Consider the following 19,108-nt stretch of genomic DNA (forward strand, 5'->3'; position numbering starts at 1 on the left):
CAATGTGATTCACTTAATCATCTTGGGAGAATTCTGTTAAAATTCACTTTATTGGTGAGGGATGTCTATGCTGTATATGTGAATCTCACTTGACTATCAATAGGAATGAAACTAAGAAATGGTATTGAAAGCATAAGCAAAGACCAGCAAAACCAGAGAGGAACCAGTGGTCTGATGTGTAAATGCTGGGGATCTGGTCCAAAGCACTTAGCAGATCTGTTCTCAGAGGAGGGGGGAGGCTGCTGCTCAGGATCTGTTCCGTGGCCATAGGTGCTTTCATGCAGCTCACATGCAGGTCTGCCAAACAGCTTAGCTGTTGTAGCTTTAGCAAAGTAATCTTCTTTTCAAAAGTTAGAATTCAAGCTGCAGACTTGCAGCCTATTGTTACAGTATGTGATAAGCTAGCTGCTTTGCCATTGTTCCAGGAAGGAATGCTTGGAAACCTCCATACACTTGGGTGATAAGGGAGAGTTGCTGGGGGATGCTGCCATGAGTATGATTGCACAGAGGGCCATTTAGTTTCCTTTGCTTTGCAGCTTTTGGTAAAAACTAGCTGAATCTTTTCAGTTCCTAAAAGGCTGTGTTCAGATACTGAGCTCTTCATTTCTATAATGTCATGTATTGCTTGTTCGGCATCTTTTTAATTAGTGACGTTTTATTTAGCCCAAATTAAATTTGCCAGATGTAGCTGATTTAGTGGCTAACAATGATGAGTGAGGGGAGGGAGGAAGAGCTAACATTATATAGCCTTCTGTTCTCAAGGAAGTTTTTTATTTCTAGTTCCACCAGACAATTTGGAGTGGTAACCATGGCAGCAGGGAATTTGTCCCTGGGAGCTCTGCAAAGGGTTGGTTTGTGTGGGTTTTTTTTTTGTTGTTGTTGTTGTTGTTGTTGTTGTTGTTGTTTGCAGTGCTCCCACTAGGAGGAAGGGGTTTACAGATGGGCCTGGAGTGAGCCCTTCAGATGGACCTTGGGACAGATGCACAGAGATGAGTGGTGTTTCAAGCTTTCCAGAACTGTCCATGAGTCAGTCCCGCCAGTACAGCAATGGGACAGCCTAAGGGGAGATGTCAGAGTGTCTTGCTGATGTCTCTCTCTGCACAGGATGCTTTGACGAAAGGCAGCTAGACATTTATTAATCAATTTCTCAAATGGTCGTTTTTGTTTTTTCTCCAGTTGGATTGGAAGGGAGTGAGAATTGCATGGGACTTGCTGCGTTCAAGAGAAAATTTCGAGTGTAGTCATGACATATCCCCACATTTTGCATCAGTCCTGGAAATTTTCAATATATCATTCTTGAATTTGTGGAAAACTATTGTTTTGCTCCAGTGTCTAAATTTAGTACAAATTAGACAGTGGAGCAAACAGTTTTATGGAGCAGTGTCTGATGAAAGCAATTGTGGAAAATGAGAATTGTATGTGTACTGGAGAGAGGATGATACAAGCCCTCTTCTCCCATTGACACAAGCTTTGTCAGGCTCTTATCTGTAAGGGGTTCATTCTGCTCACACAATTGATGCATACGTAGTTGCACAAAAACATTGTCCATATGTGAGCAGCTTTGGAGGAGGCATTATTGTGTGCGACAAACCAACCTATAAAACATCCTGAATGGTGAAGGTAGCAACAATCAGCCAATGCTCATGGCTCAAAGTTACCAATAGTGTGGAAGACAGTGAGGAAGGAGTTGGTGGCCAGGCATCAGTGATGCTTTGCCTGCTGCCCCAGCTAAGCTGACTGCAAAGCACCCCGATTTTGTTTGAGCAGGACAAACTCAGCCCTGTTGGGAAAATCTGTTGTGAATTTCAGCTGAGGCTATCAATGTGCAGGAAACTTCTGTTTCCAAGGTACACTGGAACACAGAGCACGCAGAGGCCATTAGCCTGTGACTTTCAGTACTTCCAGTACTCTTCAGGTCAACACTGTTAAACAGTCATTGCTACTTGTGTGCTCAGAGGTCTTGTCCAGCTTTCACTAAGGGTCTTTCTATAGTTTTCGCCTTTTCTTCCTTTAGCTGGTGTTACCTTTTTCACTGCCCTAAGTTGCTCTCATCTTCATGTTTTCAAGCTCATGGACTTCTTTAAAAAGTTTCAATTTCTGTTTTAGTTTCTAGCTTCTCCCTCTCTCCTTGCAGCTGAGTTAAGTTCCTGAGCTAAGACATCAACATCATTTCCTTTGGATGTGGAGAGTAGTGAAGTGACTCCTGGAAAGACAGATAATTGCTTCTTGTAATTCAGTACACCTCTGTACTTGTCGTGAACACTCTCCTTTATCCTGGTACTCTGGCAAGAAATGTTGGATTCAGGATCTGGGGCTTCAGCTGAGGACTAGGTTTAATTATTTTTTTTTAGTTTCTTTTACTCCCCAGAGCTGTAGAAAACAAACATAGGAACACTACGACTGCCTGTACCAGGAAGCAGGCTCAGATGCCCTTTGTTTCTCTGCTTTTTTTTTTTTTTGTTCTTGGAAGGATGGAGCGGAGAGGGTAGGAGTGGAGGGGAGGAATCATAGAATCATAGAATGGCCTGGGTTGAAAAGGACCACAGTGATCATCTAGTTTCAACCCCCCCTGCTATGTGCAGGGTTGCCAACCACTAGACCAAGCTGCCCAGAGATATACAGGACAGGGAAGAGGGTCTGCCTTTGTCTTCTTCCGTATTGCATTTGTAGTTTCTGACCATCTCTACATGTTTGGGTCTCAAAAATATGGTACTTGCTTACATTTCTTTGTTATTAGTCCATGTAAATTGAATTGCAGTAGTTCAAGGCCAGTTTCATAACTACCAGTTCTTAAAACAAATGTATTTGTTTTGTCATGTCTGGACGTTCCCATTATAGCATATTTGGCATCATCCATGGATGTTGGATTGGGTTTTATTTCTGCTACTGAGTCTACCACAGTCAGAAACCTGGGTTCTTACTATACTATGTAACATGGAGCTACCCTAAAGATTTTCCTATGCACTAAAAATGAAAGTGTTTTCTAATACTCATCTTCAGTTTCCAAAGGTATCTTAAAAGGTGGCTTCTGGTTTCTTTACCAACCTTATGAGACTAGAGATTGAGGGCTGGAGCTCAGTCTGATTGTATGTAATGCTCTTCATGGTGTTCCTGTGCTCTATTCTGTAAGCTCCTTGCTCCTTTTTCCTCAGACAAGCCTGAAAGGGAAAGGGGATTTTGCGGGCTGCCCATGTGGAAGTTGTTCTTGGACTGCAGTAGGTCATAGTGAGAAGCTAAATGTTCGTTGCCAGACCCTATACTGAGGTGGCTCTTTGGCTCAGAGCATGGCCAGGGCTGTCAGTTGGCAAGGGCCGCAGCTGCTGTTGCTGCAGTGTCCAACTGGGAAGGAAGCAGCAGTCCAAGCCGACAGGGCCTGCGCCATTTTAGTGAATCCTATGGAAGGCTGCTCCCTGGAGCCTTGTTACGCTGCCTGCCAAGCTTCAAATTAATGTGGTTCTTGTGGTCGAAAGCCTGTATAGCAAGGAAGATGTGGTAATAATTGTTTTTCTAAAGAGTAATTTACGATGACAAAACAATTTTAAATACTTGGTAACTAGCTTGGTTACTTAAGAATTTTAATCAAGAAAGTATTAGGTTTTTTTTATATTACCCTTTCTAGAATTGTTAGGGACTTAAATTGCGTTTGCAAGAACTTTTTTACTAAACCTTTCTGTTGGAGCAAACTCAGGCAATAAATAATGCATTCTGTAAGCACAGCTGAGGAAGATTGCAAACTATCTAGGGATAAATTGCACAGTAAAGTATATGGCAGATAAAGGTTAATGCCATCAACACCACTTAATGTCTTCATTACATAATCAAAGGAGTGTAACAGTGTAACTATTTTTTTTACTTACATAAAGGATCTAGGAACTAGAAAGCATTTTTGCATGAAAAGCAATTGCAGTTGGGAGGAGCTGTGTGGAGAGAAGAGAACTCATTTGCAGGCTGATGATCAAAAGTAATGGTAAGTGCTGGATGGGGGAGGGCACAGGCAAAGAGGAACACGCAGTGTGTCAGTGCTGTGACCACCAGTCTGGGCCTCAGATCAGGACTGGGTGAGTTGGCGGATGGGGTGCCTTCCCTCCTCTACAGCTGGTAACTTTTTCAAGGCCTGTCTGAATTCCTTCCTCAGTTTTCTCACCACCAGTACACTGCAGATACCCAGAAGCTTCAGCAAAATTCATAAAGGCCTATTGTTATTCTGTTGCGAGGATTGAAAATCAGTCTTTCTCTTTTTTACCTGTAAATTACCAGAGGCAAAGGAGGAATCGAGTGGGAAGACAGAAAAATGTCAAATAGGTCAAATGACTTAACTGAGCATGTGAGCATTAAACCAAAGAGGGAAAGAGAGAAATAGCTTTAGAAGATACTGACAGAAAATCAGTGTGTTGTCTGTATGTAGGCATGTAGCACTTAAATCTGCATTCTGCTATTTATTTGTAAAATATGGAAATTACAGGGTAGCAACTTGCAGTTTTCAAACCTTCAGCCTTCAAATATGTTGAGTACATGCTGGAATAAATCTTTTGTTGCACAGGCAGTGCCTGTGTCACGAAAATGTGCACGGTGCATTTTTTTCTTTAAAGCACATGGTGAAGTTCACACCTTTCCATGTAAACAGCTGAGATTTTTGAAGCCTTGGCACAATTATGGTGCAAGCCTAAGCTTATACAGAGGGCACTCAAACCTGTAGCTTTGGGAAGATGGAAACTGTAAGAATGGGCTTTGTCGGGTGTATCTATAACAAATGGCCATTTTCACATGTGGTTTTGAATGAGAAGAGAGAAAGCTTTGGTTTGTTTTCACAGTGTTCTAGTTTTTAAACTTTAATTGGACACCAAATGTTCTCATCCTGTGAGTTCTGTTTGAATGTGCTTTCTGTATATGCAACATCACACACCAGATAATTTTTTTTAAGCTCAAATGTCAACAATTGAGTCTGTAGTGATGCCAGTCGTGTAGGGAAACGTGTTTGCTTGATTAGTCACCAAGGCCTGAATCCAGCCAGTATAGCTTAAGGCATCCAACTGAGGTCCCAAGATAGGAGCCTGGTTTCTCTCTGCGGTGAGCAGAGACAAATGCCTTTATCATGTGCTTTAGCTCTTAAGTTACCCTCTCTCTGTCCCTGAGCTCGAAGAGGAATTTAACTCTCTAAAATTACCTGGGGTGAATCTGGGCCGGACTGTTTGTACATGAGCAGTTCTGAAGCGCTGGCATACAAGTATAGATTCTTACTCCAATGGAGTGTTAATCCCACCATGTCCTTCTCTGCCCATCTTGTTGTGGTTCCCAAAACCTGCCTTGTTGCCATGACCCTCAGAAATTTGATGGCTTTAATATCAGTGTTTGATGACTGCTGATCATGTGACAATTCACCTTCATGTCAAGTTGTTCTTTTGGCTCTTGGAAATGGATATAAAATTTGATACCCCAGCAAAGGCGGACAGAACAGGGATTTTATAACAAATACGACAAATCTTTTTTTTTTTCTTTCCTTTGCTTTTGATTGCTACTCTGAATATGAAAGTCAAAGAGTAAGATCTTGATCTTACAACAATTGTTCTCCTTTGTTGTTCATAGGCTGCTAAATGTGTACCTAAATATAGTATATGCCAGAGGAGAGAGTTAATGTTGCTATGAGAACCTTAACCTCAGCATTTCCTAGGGTTTTATGTTTGTATGTGGAGAGCAAAAAAGCAATGATCAAATAAGTCACTTTTTTTTTTTTTTAATAAGTGCTGTCCAATGACCTGTATACAAGTGGTGCTATCTGCCAAATTATTGCTATTACTGCTGCAGTTTGTTTGAAGGGCTTTCTTTCCTGCATGAGCTGTGCAACAAAGGAGGCAAAAAGAGCCACAAGATTGACCTATATATTTATTTCATTGCAGCGCTTGAAATTCCCTCACTTCACAAAGCTGTCTCAGTGCTGCTGGGCACTGAGGGGGGGAACTGGGTGGTACTCCAGGGCTGGGGTTGGTTGAGCTGCTGCTTGCTTTGCAGATGTGCACAGAGTGTGCATAAGGGGCTTTTCTTCACCAAAGGTTACAGCTCCAAGAAGCATACCCGACTATCTTTCTGTTACAATTCAGCTAGGCAATTAGCAGTTCAAGGGTAACGTGCATGCAAAGCTGCTGCCTTCAGCAGCGTTGGGTTGACCAAAAGCTTCCCTGCACTTCCAACTTTCATCCTACCCTTGTAAGCCCATGAACACGGAGAGCTTTCAGAAAATTGATCACATCAAAATGGTGCAATCTTGGTGTACCTGTCTGTGACATAAGTGCCATCAGGAATAAGTCACTCTTTCTGCTTGTACAAAGTACATGCATTTCGATTCACTTTTCTTTTTTATTAACATCGTTGGTGGTATGCTTCTAAAGTCTGAACAAACAAGTGACATTTGAAGATGAATATCGAAACTTGCTGGATTGATGGGCGGCTCTTAGTACAACAGAAAGCTGAAATGACTCTTTGGTGTATTTTAATGGCTTCCTGTGATGTTTGCTATTACAAAGGAAAACGTGTGAAGAACTAACATACAGCAGCCTTTTCTCTGCTAGGTTGCTGTCAGATGGTCTCTCATCCTCAGTGCTCTCTCCTTAGACTCAGCTGGGAGTTAGAGCCCAGGACACAGCAGAGGTTGGTTGGCACTGGCATCAATTACACTGTAATCTGTTTCAGATTGTACAATGCAAAAGCTGATCCATTTGCTCCAAAGATTGTCAGCATAACTTCTCTTCAAAGCCTAAGGGTTTGTCTTTTTTTTTTTTTGTGATGATTATTTACGCTTTTAAGTTTTCTTTTGCACAAAAAGGAAAGAAGATAGCACAAATATAAAAGTGGAGAAGGAGGAGGAAAGTAATGTAATCATGACACAACTGGGCTTACTTTTTTGTCCTCTAGTAGTGCATGCTGTTTGCATTACTTGATGCATGTAAAATGCTCCACTTGGTACTATGAGGTTGAGGAGCTGAGGCTGGGAGATGAAATAGCCATGAGGGCACTCCTGATACACAACCCATTATATGCAACTAGTGAAGTGGTGAATATTAATCTTCTTTTAAATTTTTGATTTTTAAGCCTTTGTCTTTAAAAAAAAGAAAAAAAAGAAAAAAAGCTGGAGGGAAGAATTCCTCGCAGAACAATGGCGCAGTCTGTTATCTGCTCCTCTGCGCTGTAAAGCACTGAATGTTCAGCCAATATAGTGCTCTGGTTGGCTTAGCATTCTTAACCTTAATTTTGAATAGAAGGTGCCTTGTGCTGCTGACGTAATTGGGGCCTTTTGTAAATCACTGTTGCAGGCAGTGCTGTTGTATCTTACTGCATTTCTCTGAGGGATGCAGGGCAGAAGTGTCAGGCTAACTTTCTGAACCCCGCTGCAAGCTAAGCGATTTCATTATTGCGGTGCTTTTTTCAGAATGAGTTCTGCTTCATTTTCTTTTGCGGATATTAAGTTCCAAATAAATTTTGCAAGTGAAATAATATTTCTGATGGAAGAAGTTTGGTTGGGGATCTCTTCATGTCTTTAAGTGGTTAAAAAAAAGGAGGGGGGGAGGGGAGACATGATAGGGAGTGTGTGAGGGTTGGATTGAACCAACTCACTTCAGGACCCCTCTGCTAGTGAAATATCGTTATCTGCCTCTTTTGTTGCTGGAAGTGTCCGAAAGTTTTGAGCCGAATCCTTACTGTGAGTCAGTGGCTCTGCTGTGGCTGTAGGTCATGCTCTGCAGCACTCTGCAGGGCAAGGCATCCTCTTACACTTTGCATCAGCCTCTCTGGGACCTTGGCGGTCTCGCCTCTGCAGAGGGATGGGGTTTCACATCACTCCTCTCTCTTGTCCTCTGTTGTGAGGTTCAGCTCAGGCCGTTCTGTCTGCTGCTGATGGAGTCTTTTATATCCCTGATGTCAGTGGCGATACGCGGCCTTGCGCTGTCCTTGATGGCAAACTCAGCACTATTAATAGTCAGTGATGTTAACTTCTTAATTCCTGCGTGCAGCCTGTCCCTTGGCTTTAAAGGCACCATGATGGAGCACTGCTGCGACCAGCCGTGGCCATAAGCATGGTGGGGTTTTTGACACAGCTCGGCTCGTGTCTGTGCAGTGAGATGCCAGCGTGCTTCCCCAGAGCCCGGTGTCTGGCCGCACTCAGGGCGAGGACGGATGGTTGGGAGCACGAGGAAGCATGACCTGAGTGGGTCTGAAAGGCAGTGGCAGGTTTCTTCCATTGGCGGTACCCCACCAAGACTTGCCATTCATAGGAGCAAGGTGGTTGTACAGCTTACTCTGTATGAGAGAGGCACCCTTGATAGAAGAGCTTTCCTCCTGCCTGGAACCGGTCAGCAGCAGGCACTGAGTGCAGCCTCAGCCCCCCAGGCCTAGTAAGGCCTGGTGAGGAGCTGCTTGGGCTGCTTGTGAGGGACAGCACCGGCTGGTGTCCCCGCAGAAAGTAGCAGGGAATTCTTTTCACTCGTACCATTCCTTTTCAGTCGATTGTGACGGGAAAGTAGTCAGTAAAGAAATAGAATTAAATGGGTACTATTGCCTCCTCTTTCCCTGCAAACTGGAGCAACAACTTTCCGTCTCGCTCGCTGTTGGGTTTGCAGTTTGCCGGCCCGATCAGAGCGCTCTTTTTTAAAGACAACTTTTTGCTGTCCGGGCTGACTCCTCCCTCCAGGCTGCAGCGGCCGCGGGGCTTCCCCTTTGGGCTGCCGGAGGGGTGCCCGCAGGGCGGCGGGCGTGAAAGCGAGTTTCCTTTGTAAGTTTTTTGTTGTTGTTGTATGGGAGGGTGTGGGGGGGGGGAGGTGGGGGGGCGGGAATAATTTGGAAGTCTGATAGTGTGTGGGAAACGATTACATCAGTCGGAGGGAGGGCTAGGATTGGTCTGCGCGGTGTGGTTTGATTCACTACCGCAAAGGTTGCGTGTAACCCTTTGAGCGGAGCTCGGTGGGGCCGCTTCGCTCCGCAGCCCGGGCAGGGAGGCGACAGGTGCTGAGCGGGCAGGGCCCGGCCCGGCCCCGAGGCCGGCAGCAGAGCAAACTCTCTGCCAAGAGGCGATCGGTGTTTAAAATGCCATCTTGTTCTTCCGACTGCTGCCTCTTACGTGCTGCTGAGGTAAGATTTTCCGTCTCGGATTACCCTCCGGGTTTTTGTTAGGTTTGTCTTCTCCGGCCAGAATGCGGCGTTGGAAGCGGGGAGTTCCTCTCCAGCGTCAGGCTGCGGGCTGGTGGGGGACATAATTCCACAGCAAGTGTGTCTGTGTCGTGTCTGAGTAGAACAATGCCAAGAGGAGAGCATCTGTGTAATCCAGGAGGTGGGGAGAAGGTTCCTGACTTGCTCTTTCTCTCTTTTATTATCTGGGATGTGTGGGTCAGGCAGGTTTGGTTCCGAAGCACTCGGAATCCAGGATGGAGAAGTCGGGAAAGGAGAGCACTGCGTGTACTGAGCCGCGCGTGGCACTTCCCCGGCACGGCAGCCCAAAGTTAGCAGGGCTCCACAAGCCATTTTCTCCCCAGGGTCCTGGCCTGCCACTCCGCCAGCATCCAGAGGCCTCCAACTGCACCGACGGGAGAACAGCAGGTGCCCACCACGTCTGCCTTCCTGCACCCCAGTGCCCTGCAGGAGCGCTCACTCCCTTCATTTTTCACATTTGCTTTCCTCGCACAGCCTGATAAAGAACCTGCTGCCGGCTTGCTCCTGTCTATGTGGTCCTATTAACGCTGCTTCATCTTTGTCTGGTGCAGGGAGGCACTGGGGGAGGGGCAGGAGGCCAAGGCCTCGCCACCAGTGCTGCCCAGTGCCACACGCCCACCCGACGTGCCCCTGCTGCAGCTCCCCCAGCCCAGGCACAACGAGGACTCGCTCCGTCCGGCGGCGGCCGTGCGGTTTGCCTCTTTCCAGAGCTGCTGATCTGTAAGTGTACCCTTTATGTTGCAGGATGTAAAAGTCTTTAGTGAAGATGGAACGAGCAAAGTGGTCGAGATTCTAGCAGACATGACAGCCAGGGACCTCTGCCAGCTGCTGGTTTACAAAAGTCATTGTGTGGATGATAACAGCTGGACTCTAGTGGAGCATCACCCTCACCTAGGATTAGGTAGGGAATGGTTAAAGGGGTGGCATGGTTACCTGGGGACCTGACGGGTGGTTCATGTGAATGCGCTTTCAGCTGGATCGTTTCCTTTCTGCTGCTTTTATTTGTGACATTAGCTGAAGCCACATACGTGCCTTTGTGTATTGCAATTTGTTGTGTTAAGCCTTTCTCTTGTTTCCCATCTTCTATTTTTATTTTAAAAAATAACAGTAACTGCCTAATCCTCACGCTAGAGCTCTGTTGCTACCTTGCTGTGTCTGAAGCTATTGCACATAAACAGCTTAGGCAAATTAAGCCTGATCCATGGAGCTGGTCCTGTGAGCAGCTCAGCTCATCACCAGTCAGAGCCCTGGAGAGCACACTCGGTTTCACATGCCCTCAGCAGTGCTTATGGAAGCTGGAGCGGGGGTGGGGGGGAACAGGGGGCTGCCAAACTTGACCTGGGGAAGGAAAAGCAGTGGCACCACCAGGTACATGGGCAGACCCCGGACCAGTGGTGGCATCTGCTCCCCAGGCAGTATTCTTCACCTGACTGGAATTAAGGTGTCATGGTTACATTTCCAAGAAGGCAGCAAGAAGAAAAACTGTGAGGAGTTAAATAACACCACAAATCGGTTTAATTACACTACCCGAAGGAGTCTTGTGTTATTCGGTCTTGCTTTTCCTGTTATTTTGTGGCTCTGATGAGTTGCGTGGCTCTGATGCACAATATGCAACTACATATTGTTCAGATGTGCTGTCTAAAATTCTGCCATAGGACAGTGCTTTAGAAAAGCGTAGCACTTGGAGTATTAGTCGATGTGCTTAATGGTGAGTCTTTTTCTAGAAAATAAAGGAAGACAAACTGTAAGCTGCAGTCAACAGCACTAGGACTGTGACTGCTGTCTGTAGCTAATAGAGTTTTTTAGTTCTAAAAACGTAATTCAGAATCCTTATGAATAAGAAAGAATTTGCTGGAAATATAGTGCCCCATGTTGACATTGCTTAACATAGATTCACTGCTCCCCAGAATAGCACTCGAAAAAAGAAAGAAGAAAAAAAGAAAAAAAAGAAGAGGAATGGTTGGATATTCTGATTATTCAGGGATTTTAATTGAGTATCTCTCCTAATATATAAATCTGTGAAAAAATTAACAGGAAGCATTTATATATGGCTGTGGTATACTTTCAGTTTTGAGGACGTAGGATGAGGTGAAGAATTAAGGTATAAATTACAGAATCTTTATGTCCCTTGCTTCATGTGCCATATGCACACTTGTAACAGCCTTTACAAATGTTGAGTTTTATCAATGCTCATTAAACTACCAGGCTCCCTTTTGCTATATTCCCTTTCCCATCATTGCTGATTACCAAGGTATTGTGTAAACAGAAGCCTTCTCCTTTGTGACCAACATCCTTCTCCTGCCAGATTCATTCAATGATGCCACAATTCAGTGTTTGTGACATCACAATAGCTTCCATGGTGACTAATTGTGCTGTCAAACTCTGGTGTGTGACATCTCTGAATGAAACGGGCAGGAGGCTGATTAGGAAATCAAAAGCTTCTGTTTACACACAAATAACTTGGTAATTAACAATGATGGGAAAAGAGCAAGATACTTATCAGCTGCATTTATATACATTAGAGCCTGCCTGTCTCGGGGCTCTCGCTCTCAGCGGAGCACAAAGGCTGTCCCACAGAAGTAGGGGTGTAGGCGATGACGCCAGCAGCCACCAGACTTTGTCCCCAGGCTCCATAGCTGAAGGCCAGGCAAAACAGCGCATTGTTTGAGGGCGTGAGGCGAACGTTTCAAGTGTGGAAAAGACACGATACAGAATTTACATGTTTAGTGCTTGAAGGGGTGTGGGCAGAGAAGGGGATAAAATTCATCTTTTGGGGACCTAAGCGTTCATTGCGACATACGCAATGAATTTCAAATACCAGCTTCTAGGCGTTCTCCCTCTTGTGGTTGCAGTTTGAGTTCTGCTATGTGGCTGCATACTTTCAGGTTCTTGGTGACCTAAGTGCCTCCCTATGTATGTCAAATACTGTCAGATTAAGGTACTAATCTCCTCACCTCAGGTGAAGATACCAGTAGCTGACCGAAGTTCCATATTTTTCCCTCTAAAATTAAGATAGCACATCTGATGTAGCAGAAATATGAAGCCATGATGGATAGAAATTTAGCAGTGTGGAAAGAAAAATGTTTTCAGAGCAGCGAGAATCCTGTGATCTTATGTTTCTATAGAAGATACATTGAGATATCTTTGCTGACTTGGAGCTGCAGGTGGCAATCCAGAAGCCCACCAAAGGAAGCAAATTCCTTTCATTTAACATCTTGGGCTTGCCTAACGTTTGTTTCAAAAGAGTTCTGTTTGCAGAACCAGTTCATCTTTTAGTACTGGTCAGACTGAGGACAAGAGTAAATCTTCAGCGCTACCATGTAGTTATCACTATGGTGATCTTCTAGGTCCCAGTTTTTAAGGAGCCTTCCTCTAACTGGTTACTTTCCACACATACTCAGTTGTCTTCCAAACAACATACAAGCTTGCAAATAGCAGCTATTGGATTGCACAGATTATTTTTACTTTCACTGGAGGCAATGGTGGCAATCTATCATGAGACTCGCTTAGATTTGACATGTGTAAATGATTGCTGCTGCACTTTGCAACTAGTATCTATCTAAAATGCTTTGTGGTCAAGATGTAAGCAATGTGAAACTTGGTCATGTTATTTCATTTGTATCTGGAAATATATACCTAAGCTCTTCTTAAAATGTGCTGTTCTCCTCGTGCTACTCCAATCTTAACTATCATTAATTTAGGAATAGGATGAGATATCTGTATTAGAAATTAATAGAAATAATAATGCAGAGTTTCATGCATATATTTTTTGTTTACACGTGTATTGAATTTGATTTGCTTTAATGTGAACAAATTAAAAGTGTAACCCACACTGCTTGCTAAAATACAAAAACAGGGTGGGCTTTTTCACACTAATTATGGGACATGCCTGTGTGTTGTTCAGTATGGAATCTGACTAATGTTCCCACCTTGTGTCAGTTCCACACTTCTGTATATTTCTAGTTGGTCATGGAGGGCAGTTTGGAGGAAAAAAAGAAGTATGTTCTGTCCCTCCAGCACCTGCTTAGAGGAGACTGAGTCAATCCTATCTGATAAGGAAAGAGATATTTCTGGTCACTTTTGCTGCAATGACAATTGAAGACAAACTGACCTGTTGAACTTAACAGGCTGGCATCTGTGCTTCTGGTTTTGTAGAAGAAAGCTCAAAGCAGGGCTGAAGTTTAGTTGCTGGCATATCAAATGGCATTCCATACCACTTGTACTAACCTAGTGCAAATTGCCCAGGATTTTCCAAGCGGCCAACCCAGACTAACTTCCTTTCATATACTTGACCTATGAATGCCAAACTGACAACTGTTCTTCTGTACTGCAGAAGAAAGGAGACATGGTTTGTCCTTGCCTTTAGGCAAGTCTACAGAGTGTTAGGAAAGCAAAGATCACAACTTTGTGAGGTAACAGAAGCATCCAGCAGTAAAGCATTTCTTTCGGGGTTCATACTGTGATGAAGATTACTATCAATATAACTTAGCAAATTTTTGGAGAAAAAAAAAACAACAACAACAATAAAAAAAAAACAACGGAAAGACCATCCACCCTCAAAGTCCCACCATTTTCCTCATGGTGTGAAGAGAGGAGATTGACCTAAGGGGTTTTCTCAAACCATGACAACAGCAATAAATCAGTGGCAATATAACTTCACCTGTGAAGCCTCTAGATAATGTAGAGGGATTCAGATGATGAGGACTCTGGTAGTATGAAATGTCATTAAGTTATATCAGTGGTAGTGTTCCAGTGTACATTAGTCAAAGAACTGTCCCTAAAAGTGGTGTTGTGGCTAATGCATTAGGAAGCAGCTCTTAATGTAAAAGCCACCCAATGTGGAAAATTTTCAGTGTTGAAATGTAATCTGTAGCAAAGCTGGACATTGCAAAAGCATGGCAAATTCTGAGTTCATCAATGAGATGGTGATGACTGACAGTCTAAGTGCAGATGAAAGACAATGGGATCATTCAGGGAGGAGTTAAATTTTCAAAGAACTTGGCGTCATTATGCCAACTCAGATAATTCAAGTGACATTCAAGAACATGCTGCTTTTTGAGATACCGGTTGCTTTATATCCAGAATATTCCCCAAGTGAACCTGGGGGGCTGGCTGGCATTTCTAATTGTGAGAATGCAGGATGCAGGAATATGAAGTGGGGAAGGGGCTATCCAAACTTTTTTGGTCAGCCAGTGATGTGATTTGGATAGAGCTACGTGAAAGTCACTTTTTGTTTGATCTCACTTTTTATTCCCTATTACATATGAGAGGAAAGTACAGGCTATGAGACTTTTGAAGAACGTTACGTATTTTCTTAGAAACTTTTGAAGATTTGCCAAGATAATGATTTCATTTAGTAGTGTACACTTAGGCCAGTTGCCCTCTTTTGAGTTACTGCTTTCACTGAATTGGATTTGTTAAGCTATCTGATCATGCTTTGATGTGTCATTCTTTTGACCAAAGAAATAGTGGTTATGGGGAGTTACCTTGTAACCAAATGTAGAGCAGAAAATTGCCCTGTCATGTGTACAAAACATTTGTCTCTGTCAGTATTCTTGTAAAGTAGGTCCTGTGACCTTTTTCATAATAAACCCCATTGTCTAGCATCTACAATAAAGGCCTGAAGTTCACCTTGAAATGAACTATTTTAATAGAGCGTAGTCAAATAAGACACTGTATTTCCACTATAGTTCAAGACCTAACAGTGGCCTTTTCACAATTTTTTCCCCCTTAAATCTTTCCATGTTTCCAGTTCCACAGCAAATAGAAAAAAACAAGGCAGAGATTAGTGTGTATTATTTAAGCTACTGACAGACAGTGAGGCACACAAAAAAATCTTGTTTCTTCTTTTCTCAGAAGTCCATGCTTGTGTAGCCCCAGCAAAAGATATTTTTAACAAACTCTGCCATGTAACATTAAACTTTGTAATGCTTAAGCCCTAGTTCCTTTAAAACCTCATGACAGTATGATTTGAGAGCTATAAAATGCTTTGTTAACTTCAATAAAGATAATGGAATTATACTAAGTTGCTTTCACTAATATTCTCTGGAAGTTGATTTTGCTGCTGCTTCTCGTTGGTTGTGTGTTAACATTATGTTCTTTTTCCACAGAGAGATGCTTGGAAGATCATGAGCTCATAGTTCAAGTTGAGTCCACAATGGGAAGTGAAAGTAAATTTTTGTTCAGGAAGAATTATGCAAAATATGAATTTTTCAAAAATCCCATGGTGAGTCTTTCTACTTCATTGTTTGTACCACAGAGGAGGATGGGTTGCAGTAACAGTGATGGGCACTGCTAGGTCTTAGAAGATCTATTAAAAAAAGAAAAAAGCACAACAAAACCGAACAGAAATCTTTCCAAAGAAATTGTAAGTGATGTTTATATTCCTTGTATTCTATTCCCAGCCTAAAAGCCTCAACTGTTTTTCTACGTTGAGGCTTTATATACTTGTTTAAAAATCACCATTGCTGTGTTGGAGTGTGACCAACACAGAAAAATCTTTATTGATTCAAGAAAAACAAGCAAATTTTCTCATTCTTTCCCAAAGTTCCTTGATTTGATGCAAGTTGATCAAATAGTATACAGTATCAAGTTTTTAATTTCTGAGAGTAGTACTAAAAAAATCTCTTTGTAACCCCTTGTTATGTACAAGGAATTTACGGTTCTTCATGATATATATATGTTGAATGTTGTCTCCCATATGGCTGTGCTTTACTAGTGTGCTCTGTCTTTGCTACTTATTGAAACTCACCCTCTCCATGCCCTCATGTTTATCCATGTTAGAAAAGTAAGTGGTATATCATAACTGTGTGTAACACTGCTCTTATCATGCCCTTAGAATGATGTAATTTTCAACTGTCTGTAGTGTAGTTGCTTATTTGGGAATTACTTCTCAGATTTTATCTGAACAGTTAAGTGGGAGCAGGCAAGTGACGTGAACCTAAGTCAGTTCGTGCAGCTCATCTAAACTGCTGAAGGGAGGGCAATCTGAAGAAGGTTTAGATTAGAACAGATTTTGTGTCAGTCTGGTATTTCTGGTGCCAGAAGCAAAAAGATACCCGAGGTCACATGAAAACTCATTGCAGAAGTTACTGCAGGTGAGAAATTAATTTCCTTTCTCATGGACAGTCAGGCACAACTGCTGCATCCTCACATATGTTCCTCCACACGCGTTTGTCATTTCTTAGTGCTTGCTTTGGAGCTCATGCCTTGATTTACTGCTTGAAACCTTCTTGCACACAAAATGTTTGTAATTTTGCGCTTCTGTTGAACTTCCCATCTGATAACCAATGAACACCTGAGTGTTCACTGTAAATGTTCAGTGTAAAACACATGAGTGTTTTACAGAACGTTTGGTATCATAAGAGCTAGCACATAGTTTAATGTGGTGTGCTTTAATTAATAACAGAGTAGGGGAGTAAGACGCAGAATGCTTGGCATTCAGTCCCAGACTCTTGCAATCTGAGAATAAATCATTCTTTTGGTTTAAGAATGCAAATGCTTCCTATCCATTGCATTAGCTATTGCCATATGGCACTGTTTCTTCTCAAAGAAGCTGGTAAATGTTAGCTTTCATAATTCATTGTGCAACCTACCTGGCAATAGAGTGATTTCTCTTCAGCGCTTCTCTTTATGCCTTAAAGACTGAAATCTATATTGCCTGAAGAGTGGTATGTTTTCAACTAGAACATTTTTTGTTGTTATTCATCGTGTTGTAGTCATTGTTTTATTTCAGGCATTTCTGCATGTCTTCGTGCTTGAAATAATGTTGAAATATTTCAAGATTGATTTAACGGAATTGTACTGAATTACATGAGCACTTTTAAACATGGTAAAAGAAAAGGAGAACTGAAGGAAAAAAATGTAAATCAAAAAATGTAAATCTGTTTAGCAAGGAGCTGTTTGACTTTTGTGATGTAAAGATTCGGCATGAATGAGATATTGTGAAGAAGGGCTGAAAATTAAAATGTCTGCAGAAGCACCTTGTTTTTGTGTTAGGCAATATTTGCTTTGTGATGACAGGATGGGGGAGAAGAGAATAGACGCTTACTTTGACATTATTCAAATGTAGCATGTGAAACAGGGAATGTGACATCAGTCAGAATCGTTGCACTTGTCCTTTTTAAGTTTTTAGTATTTCATTTCCTAGAACACAAAGCTGACTGGTCGTTACAAGAAAAAATAGTGGGCTGTGTTATATCATCCTGAACTGCAAATAGATATAGGGGTAGGTTTTACAAAAGATGGATTGAAAAGTTTGAAGTCCTGAATGTAAACTCATTGTTGAACAACCAACTGAAAGCATCAACAGTCACACATAAGCCTTGAATGGCAACTCATGTGGAGTGTTCTGATGGAATTGAGCGAGTTTTAGGTTCGGACAGATGCAATGCCAAAGAACTGTAATTTGGATAAAAGGAGAGTACTATTGAAGGTAAAAGTACTTACTGGAGATTCTGCAGCATTTCCACATGAGATTTCTTTTAATGCATTTTCATACTGTTTGGCTCTGCAAGTTAGAGATATCCTTTTATTTCTCCTGTTCTGCAGGCAAGTGGAGTTACAGAGAGTTTGTGATAGCCTTCCTGGATAGAGAGGTAAACACTGAAATTCAGTGGCAAAATGTGCAATAAACAAGAGCTGTTGAGTACCCAACCTGCAGGATCACTTTTCCTGTTCCTCCCTAGAAAGTAGAGGCCTTTAAAGACCCAGAAAGCCCTCAGGAGAAGAGGAAGCATTGGGAAAATGAACTTAGGAAGTACTGTGTACAGGATGTTTAAAAATCCAGATTCTGGCTGCATGGCCTCATGGCTTACAGCTTTGGTGACCAGAAGGGAGGAAAGAATGGCACTTAGAAGCCCTAGTGTTACTTTGTGTGAAAAGAGATCTCCAAGTTGATTTAAGAATGATAGTTTGATAAAATTATGACTGGAACAAAATTTCACTGATTCTATATAAAAGTGTTCAAATATAGTATGACTTACATTTGTTTTCTTGTGTTTAGAATTTCTTTCCAGAGCAGATGGTTGCCTGGTGCCAACAAACAAATGGCAGTATTCCACAGTCACAACTTTTGCAGGTACTGGAAGTTATCTGTGTGCACAAGGTTTTGGAACAGTAGGGGAGAGGTTAGGGGAAAGGGGAGGGGGAATTTAAAGGTCTAGAAATGGCTGGTTGGGGAAAGACTGCTTAGTTAGCAGGTATTATTAATGTTGGACCTGACAAAGAACTAACTCATTGGCTTTGAAATGTAAGGTACAAACACAAAGTATTTATAGCTGTATTCATATGTATTTGTTCCATGGTTATTGAGCTTTCTCAGGTAAATGCTCTGTGGGTACCCAGAGGCAGCTGCCTCTGTGTATTACTGTCACAAAAGGACTTACTTTCTCTCCTTCTCTAGTGTTTTTGTGCTACTAGCTGCTACCCCCCTTGCTGACTTCTATCAGTAGTTCAGATAGAAGTCCTAGATTATGCTTTGGGTTCCTAATCCTAACACACCGAGTATTTTTAAAGTACCAAAGCAAGCGCGTGCAGATAATTACAGAAAACTAGGTGTATTATTTGCAAAGTTACCCCACATAAAGCTTTCCAGCCCAAATTACAGGTGTGTGTACCCTGTGTGTTGTTAGAGTTCTGTAATCTGGGTGGCAGTGACTTGTATGTGCCCTGAATTTTTACTGAAGTTTTTTGATGTCACTGTACAGTTTCTTGCTTGCTCATGAAGTAGCTGTGGTGCAGTCAGTTAATCTTTGAGGACGATGCAGAAGGGCTACCACCCTGACCTATAGCTTGTTCACTTAAACTTTACATTTAAGCACACTATGCTAAACCCTCTGGTCAAATCTTTTTCACTTTAAGTCATTTTCTCAAACAGGAGACATGTAACTCACAGGTGTGTTGAGGCCAAATTAAA

The 19,108-nt window shown here is 42.5% G+C and overlaps 1 protein-coding gene across 2 annotated transcripts in view; it reads left to right on the forward strand.

Moving 5' to 3' along the window:
* Positions 1 to 19,108, forward strand: part of GRB10 (growth factor receptor bound protein 10) — a gene marked incomplete at its 3' end in the record, with an annotated part of 100,933 nt that overhangs the window by 66,472 nt on the left and 15,353 nt on the right. For both annotated transcript variants that reach the window (XM_079533402.1, XM_079533403.1), the window contains 3 exons: positions 9,937 to 10,093; positions 15,303 to 15,418; positions 18,197 to 18,271. In XM_079533402.1, the coding sequence (XP_079389528.1) occupies positions 9,937 to 10,093; positions 15,303 to 15,418; positions 18,197 to 18,271 (348 nt within the window). The remainder of the gene's footprint in view (positions 1 to 9,936; positions 10,094 to 15,302; positions 15,419 to 18,196; positions 18,272 to 19,108) is intronic.

The sequence above is a fragment of the Tetrao urogallus genome, assembly GCF_951394365.1.
Source record: "Tetrao urogallus genome assembly, chromosome: 3".
Classification (NCBI taxonomy): Eukaryota; Metazoa; Chordata; class Aves; order Galliformes; family Phasianidae; genus Tetrao; species Tetrao urogallus.